Source organism: Alexandromys fortis, unplaced genomic scaffold, assembly GCF_014885135.2.
Source record: "Alexandromys fortis isolate MF-2015 unplaced genomic scaffold, M_Fortis_MF-2015_v1.1 scaffold_58, whole genome shotgun sequence".
NCBI classification, from domain to species: Eukaryota; Metazoa; Chordata; class Mammalia; order Rodentia; family Cricetidae; genus Alexandromys; species Alexandromys fortis.
In genome coordinates, this window is record NW_026067940.1 from 7938483 (window position 1) to 7946162 (window position 7680).

Consider the following 7680-nt stretch of genomic DNA (forward strand, 5'->3'; position numbering starts at 1 on the left):
GTTTTTTTTTTTTTTTTTTTTTTTTTTTTTTTTTAGCAGCACTGGCCAGGGCATGGCAGGGACTCATGTCTAGGACTAACTCCAGACCCTGACCATGCTAAATGCAGGGGTCTCTGACGATATGACGGGGAGCAGATACAGTAAAAAGTGCGTCAGTACCCCATGATTAGAAAAACAAAGGGCATCATAAGGAACCTTAGGAAGACAAGAAAGGATAACTTGCAACCCAACGGCAAGAGTTGCTTCTTCTGGGGTTTCTTCATACTGGTTGAGGTGGACAAGGGCTTCTAGTGATGATCAACCACCATGAAGAAATGTCTTCTATTCTCAGGCCAAAGGATAGTCCAGAGGAAGCTTTCAAAGGAGGCTGTGTGGCCCATGGAAAGGCACTGAGGCCTCCAGAACTCAGGAAGACCGCCCACTCAATTGTTACTGTTAACATGTGACCCTCCTCCTGTGACCACATTTTCTGCAGGTTTACAGCCTACAACTGAGTTCCCATCCTTCTGAAGTGTCACACCCAAAGGTCTGTCCCCTTCTCAGAAAGTCCTCTCAAATGCGGTATGTATATGGTCTTCCCTGTTTGGGGTTTAGTCTCCGGATAAGGGTGATTTTTGTCCTGATGTCCAACTGCAGTCTGAACTCCCTGACATGCAGTGAGATATCCTTCTCCCTTACCCGTTTTGCCTTCTTGGATTCTTCTGGCTCTATGGCAACCTCAGTGGTAGTCACGACTTCTGCATGGAGAGAGAATGTCCTTAGCCCTAGCCATCACCTTTCCTTCCCAGATGGGGACAGGCCCAGTTCTGCTCTCCCAAGGGCTGAGTAGTCTCAAAACACATACCATCTTTTCCTTCAAGGACTGTCTCGTGAGTATCTGGAGAGATCCCCATGTTGTCATTGCCTCCCAAATCCCTGGAGTTCTTGAAGTCTCCCATGCTAATGTCTGTCCTGTAGCTGTTGAGTGACATCCGGTCTGTTGGGCAGAGGAGTCGGTGAGGGGGTGAGGCCATGGGTAGGGAGAGCAGGGTGTGCTGTTCTTCCTGAGACCTGCCACATGCCACAGCCCAAGGGACACCAAGGAGTGGTACTTTTTGATTCTTACCTCCAAATCAAAATGAAAATAGTCTGACTCCCTTTCTTGGGTAGTCAAGACTCCAGGACCCTTGACAATCTGTGGCTCAGTTCACAGCACTCCATTCTAGCTTAAACCAGCCCTGTGAAAGGTGGTTGCCCTGCCTCCATGAGGAAATGGAGGGATAGAATGGGCTATACCAGAGTCGCATTGACCGATTCGCTGAACCGGAGGTGGGGTGGGGAGCATCCTGGGTACTCACCTACATTCTTCCGGTGTCGGACTCTCGCCACCCACACAGCCACAGCGCCCACTGCCAGCACAAGACCCAGGGGCACCAGGGTGGAAAACAGCACTCTGGAGCTCCCGCTGCTTTGTCCATCAGTACTGCAAGAGGGATGAAGTCAGAGTGTGCTGGAAGGCTGCCCCAGCTTGAGGTTCCCCCACTCCCAGTCTATCTGCTCTGTCTAATTGATGCAGTTCTCAACTCTCTTTTGCTAAGGACCACTCTGAGCCCCGAATCAGTGATACAAGGACCTGGTCTTCTCTATATTCCAGGCTTGAGATATTGAAGTGGCCTGCGCTGGCTGTGGGAAAGGGATCTGAAGCCTCCCCTCCCCTAGCAAGCAGAAGCCGAGACTGTAAGAACCAACTGTCTACTAGTCTCCTTCACAGTCTGCTGCTTGGTTCTAGTGGCTCCGACTTGGGGTTTGGCCTCTGCATTATTCTCTGAGTGGGGAATCTACTCACCCGCCAGTGTCCACCGACGCTCTGCTGTCCTGAACTTGGTCTCCCACACTCTCTCTCCCTGTCTCCTTTGCCAGAAGTCTGGGGTCCGGAACGGCTTTGTTCTCGATCTCGCTGGCACTGAATTCACCTACCTCCTCTTCTGGAGCAGCGTTCGCCCGTGCGTTGGCATCTGCTGCGCTGACTTGGCGTGACCCTGAAGCAGAGCAAAACAAAGCTGATTATGACTTTTCCTCTGTGTTCTTAGGCCTGTGGGTTAGGGAGAAATCACAAGGCGAAACTTCAGAGCTGCTGGGGTGGGCTCTGGACTGGCTCTGGACTTGGCAGTGAAGACCTGTTCTAGATCACAGACATTATTTCTGCTCTTGCTGCCCCCCCCCCCAATTACCTCTGTCCAATTCTATACCCCATTCTTACCAAGTCTGTTTCCATCACCAAGGATCTAGGTAGCAGATCCACCTGTGACAGCAGGCTGACAGGGGAGTTTCCATAGCATCAAAGCCTGCCCTAGGGCTGCCTCCAGGCAGTAGCACAGCAATGGCTTCCAGTGAGCCAGTTTTGCTGGAATCCAGTGAGCCATTCTTGCTGAACTCAGCCTTCCTGAGATCTCCAGGAACTGAAAGGCCCTCATCATACAAGACATCTTATATGACTTCTTCCTTCCTTCCTTCCTTCCTTCCTTCCTTCCTTCCTTCCTTCCTTCCTTCCTTCCTTCTTTCCTTTCTTCCTTCCTCCCTCCCTCCCTTCCTTCCTTTTTTCTTTGGGGGTTCATGACAGGATTTCTCTGTGTAACAGCTCTGACTATCCTGGAATTCTGTAGACCAGGCTGGCCTCAAACTGACAGAGATCCACCTGCCTCTGCCTCCCGAGTGCTGGGATTAAAGGCGTACACCACTACCACCTGGCTTCATGACATTTTAAACAGAGGTTGGGAATACGAACTTACTAGATGAGCTTGCATTAATTGTTCCCCACTCCCTTTTGTTCTTTTGGTGTCAGGAATTGAACCCAGGGCACTGAGCATGCTGGGCACCTGCCCTAACCCAAGCTAAACTCTCAGTGTTGTGCCTTAGTGTTCTTCATCAAGATGTAGGTCCCTGACCCTCTTTAGAGAACAGACTTACACGGATGTGACTCTGAAATTGTCATGTAGGATTCTGGATGGGGAGGGGGCTTCCCTCTGCTGTGAGAGGCACCTGTGAGGATTGTCTCGCTACTGAGATTAAACAGAAAAGCACTTACTGTCTGCTTCGCTAATCCTTCCCTCTTACAGCAAAACCCGGGGGTTATTCCAGATGGAGAAGCTTCTAGTCAGGGACGTTTGGTAAGTCCTGGCAAGGGGGGCTGTGAGTACAGGCACTGGTTGCCCTTGGAGACTCACACCCTGCCTTACCTTCAACTGCTATATAGATGGCTGTAGTCTCTCCATAGGTCTGGCCTTGCTTCACCCCACACCAGTACCAGCCTTCATCTTCCTTCTCAACTGGATTCAGGGTCAGGGCGACGAGCTGGTTGTTCGGGTCGCAGCTCACAGAGGACTGGCGAGCTTGGCTAGACAGGGTGTGGCAGCCCCCGTTGCTCCACTTGCACCAATATTTATCGTGGGAGTAGAGTTTGCAGGGATAGTGGCAGTCGAGCGTGAGGGTCTCTCCTAGCACGGCTTCCACATTCTGTGGCGTCACCTCGAGGTTTGGCTTCCCCGTAGCTGGCAAACAGACAGGGACATTGAGACTTGGAGATGCTACAGGGGAGTGAAAGTGGCAGTTTCGGTGTGTCGCATGCATTGCCCCTGAAGACAGCATTGTGACGCACTTTTCTGAATACATAGGAAGCAGATGAAATGCGAATAGAATGACTATTGATGCCACCGTATCAGCCCTTGCTCACTCATTTCTCTTGGCTTCCCTTACTTTCCTTTACTTATTTTTTCTAGGCTTAGCACCAAGAGCATGCGCAATAGCTCACTTCAGGGGACATCTATCTCCAGTAAAAGAGGCCAATATTTGTTATCAGGAAGTGTTGCAAGTGCTGATTGAAAGAATATGGGTTGCTGGTTGTGGGTATGGAAATGGGACCTCTGGACAAGTAGATCCTACCTACACCAGCGTGGAAGGAGGTGGCATAGTGGGAAAGATGTCTAGGGGATGCTGCTGCTGGAATGGTCTTTGGCCTCCAGCCTCCACATCATCTCTCACCTTCAGAAACCTGGAGTTCTACCGTGGTTCTCCAACGAGAGTCGCCATCGGTGAGACACCAGTAGAAGCCGGCATCCTGGGTGGTGAGCTGGTTGAGGATGACAGTGTAGGTGCCATCGCCTGGCTGATCAAACAGCGCCAGTCGGCCCTCGTACCTTTCATTCACTGTCCCGTGGCTCTCCACGAGCACGGGGCAACGCCCGTTTCCATCTGCTTCCCAGCGACACCAGGCCTTGAGGCTGCCGCTGTCCTTGGGGTTGTAGGGACAGGTAATGGCCACGGAGCCTCCTGTCACACCCTTCACCACAGTGCGAGTAGTGGGCATTGTAGACTCTGGAAGGACAGGTGGAATGGTGTGAATGGACAGAAGCACCCAAATAACCTTGGATGTCCCAGGCAACTTTTCTTCCCATGACGTCCATCATGGAGAGAGGAAAGTTTAGATAAATCACTTCCTTCTCCTCAGAGAATGAAAAAAAACATTGTGTTTATGTCTGGGTCTGTAGCCAGAGTCTGGGGGCCAGACTCCAATGACTTCAGTGTGGGTAGCTCATCCCTCTCTTTCCACCTCATTCTCAAGAGGGAATGAATGACATTTAAGACAAAATATTGGCCCCTTTCCTTTGGCTTCTTCTAAAATCTACCTCTAGATAATCTTTAAATTTGTTTCTTAGCATACTCTAAAAAAACAGCTAGATATATTGTACCTAAATTAAGAAAATTTATTTGGAATAGGTATACTTTAAAATAGAAATCAAAACAATATGGTATGATATTAGTAAAGACCCCAAGAGTCCTCTTCAAGAATACAGAAGCTAATGCAGAGGTCCAGGGGAACCCTTGGTGACTGAATATGTCAGGGATGTTGATGAAGACCCAGAGTTGGGAACAGGAAAACGATGTCAGGAACATAGTCCCCTTAAAGAAAGGCCATAAGGACAGGTACTTTGAATGCCAAGTACTGGCTTGCTGTTTCTCATGAGGGTCAATCTGTGCACTGTGCTCCAGGGTGAGAGGAAGCATGGGTTGAATCATTCTGCCTTGTTGACAGCTCATGGAGGTGTAGCTGCTGAGCCAGATTGTGCCAAATAACAAACATCCCCTTGAGCTGTGGGAGTAGAATGTTTAGATGCTGGGGTATTGCCTTTCTTCGAAGCGTTAAGGTCATGGTAGGCCAGTGTTCTCTTATCTGAGGATGAGGGTTTTGGTGCCCAACTTGCTCTGGGGTTGGGTGGGCTGGGAAGGGGACATGGGCCTACCATGGTACTGAATCCCATCTACCAGTCATGCCTCCAGCAGGGCCTCTACTTTACTTATTCTTGTTACCCAGGGATAACCATCACCAGGCCCTTGATAATGCAGAAGAATATTTGGGAACTTGTGTAAGGCAGAGGTTGCATATTCTAACTCTCTTGAACTGCCTCCCACTTAGTTCAAGACTTTCCAGCGAGGAGATACCATGACTTATGTGAACATCAATGAGTATATCAGATAATTAAGCTACTCTCTAATCTACCATCCCATGCCACCCCATCTTGCTTGCCTTTTGGAGGCTCTCACCTTTATTGACAAAAACTTGCCAGGCCTGGATGGGCCAGCCTTCTTTAGGCTGGCCAGAGTCACTGGCTCCACACAGGTAGTGGCCTTCATCTTCCTTCCTCAGGCCTGTGATCAACACACTGAAATGGCCATTGTCATCCTTGGGGGTTAGCAGGATCCTGCCCTCAAAGGCTGAATCCCTCTGCCCCTTGGTGTTGATGACGACATCACAAGTTTCCTTATTCATCCGGCACAGATATTTGGGCAAATGTGCCACCTCACGGCCCAATGCGCAGTCAAAAGTCGCGGAGGCTCTCAGATCTCTATACACCAGCTCTGGCTCAGGCTCTAGCACCTGGAGGTCAGCGTTCTTTAGATCAGCATTAGTACCTTCCCCAGCCTGGCAGACATACAGCCCAGCATCACTGCGTCTTAGGTTAGTAATGTTGATAATGAATTTTCTCCCACTGGTCCCGCCGGCCATAGCAAGTTTTACTCTGCCCTCATAGCTGGGGTTCACATTCTTATTAGAGTCAATGATAAGTTCACAGGTCTGACCTATCTTCTTACACAAGGATTTCTTCTTAAAAGAGTTCACCTTTTTGAAAGGACACTCGATCGTCACATTTCTGCCCAGGTCCTCTGTGTAGACATGAGTGTCCTCTGGGAACTCAGGAACTAAGGAATGAAGGACAGGGGTAAATTATAACTTTTGCTTTGTTACATAGGGCCATTTTTATTCCTAGCGAGGTTTCTGGGTGGGCCAATGACCTAGAATGGCCTCCTCCCTAGAGGAACACTGTCAGAAATTTTCTGTTGGAGTTTCTACAATGATGCCAAAACAAAGGCCTCTGAAGCAAAGGTTTTACTTTGATTTTCTCCTGCCCATTTGCTTTTCATGCCATGATTCCCAAAAGTAAACCATAGAAACCAGAACCTCTTTTCCAGGGCAGACCATAGAAACCATAACCCCTTTATCCTAGCCACCCACAAACCCTAAACATATTACTTTAACCTCCCATTTTTCTTTGTAACAACTGAGCAGAAAGAAGCTCCTGACCTATCATTCTATATATCAAGGTCTTCACTGCCCAGGCTGCCTCACACCCCCAAGGAAGCACCACAGTTGAGGGGCCAAGGAGAGTTTTCACAGGTGAGCCTTGCTGGGGTTTCACTCAGTCTTCTACCAGGAGTTCACACCTGTCCTGTCCTGTCTTGTCTCTGTATGGCCACACCTGCTTCATGAAACTCAATATAAAGGTTGCATAGGAACAAGATCTTTGCATAGTCTTTGTGAAGGTTCTTATGATTGTAAAACTTCAATAAATGGGGACTGGAAAGATGGATCAGCAATTAAGAACACTGGCTGCTCTTCCAGAGGATTAGAGTTTAATTCCTAGCATCCACATTCTAGTGACTCACAACCATCTGCAACTCCAGTCCCACAGGATCAGACACCTCTTCTGGCCTCTGAGGCACCAGGAACACATGTGGTGCACAGGGAATGTATGCAGACAAAACACTCATACACATAACATAAATAGATAAAACTTAAAAACCAACTTGGTTAAATGAAATTATGTGTTCTCTCATTACCCTATCTTTTGTAGTAGAAGTGTTGGCTATGACTCATAAGCGAAGTCAGCAATCACTCATCCAGGTTCCCTCTTCCAGGGCCCTGCCTGATTTCCATCTCCTTGGGTAGGGTTTCTCTAAGCTTGAACTAATTTCTCCCTTCTCTGTGTCCTCCCGGACATCTTTATCAGTCATCATATCCAGTCTAGGCTCTACCTCTATAGATTGGAGGGTGGTGGTGTGGGAGGTCATTCTGTCTATGGTTGCTTTTATTGGTTAATGAATAAAAAAACTGGCTTGGCCTATAGCATAGGAGGAGGAAGGCAGAGTTAGAGAGAAGCCATGGAGCCTCTAGAGAAAGATGCTGGGAACTTTACCCAGTAAACCACAGCCATGTGGTGATATACAGATTAATAGAAATGGGTTAAATTAATAAAATAGTTAGCCAGTAAGAAGCTAGAGCTAATGGGCCAAGCAGTGATTTAATTAATACAGTTTCTGTGTGATTATTTCTGGTCTAAAATAGCTGGGCAGCCAGGAACCAACAAG

The 7680-nt window shown here is 48.5% G+C and overlaps 1 protein-coding gene and 1 long non-coding RNA gene across 5 annotated transcripts in view; one reads left to right on the forward strand and one right to left on the reverse strand.

Annotated features, from left to right (window-relative positions):
- LOC126504996 (uncharacterized) overlaps positions 1–7680 on the forward strand; it is a 25830-nt gene that overhangs the window by 7278 nt on the left and 10872 nt on the right. The window lies entirely within an intron of this gene.
- The window catches only part of Pigr (polymeric immunoglobulin receptor), a 28941-nt gene that overhangs the window by 1701 nt on the left and 19560 nt on the right, over positions 1–7680 (reverse strand). For 3 of the 4 annotated variants that reach the window (XM_050147634.1, XM_050147635.1, XM_050147636.1), the window contains 7 exons: positions 5578–6234; positions 4018–4350; positions 3216–3527; positions 1826–2018; positions 1338–1462; positions 845–976; positions 679–737 (listed from right to left, as the gene is read on the reverse strand). In XM_050147634.1, the coding sequence (XP_050003591.1) occupies positions 679–737; positions 845–976; positions 1338–1462; positions 1826–2018; positions 3216–3527; positions 4018–4350; positions 5578–6234 (1811 nt within the window). The remainder of the gene's footprint in view (positions 1–678; positions 738–844; positions 977–1337; positions 1463–1825; positions 2019–3215; positions 3528–4017; positions 4351–5577; positions 6235–7680) is intronic. The other variant, XM_050147637.1, reaches the window with a different exon arrangement.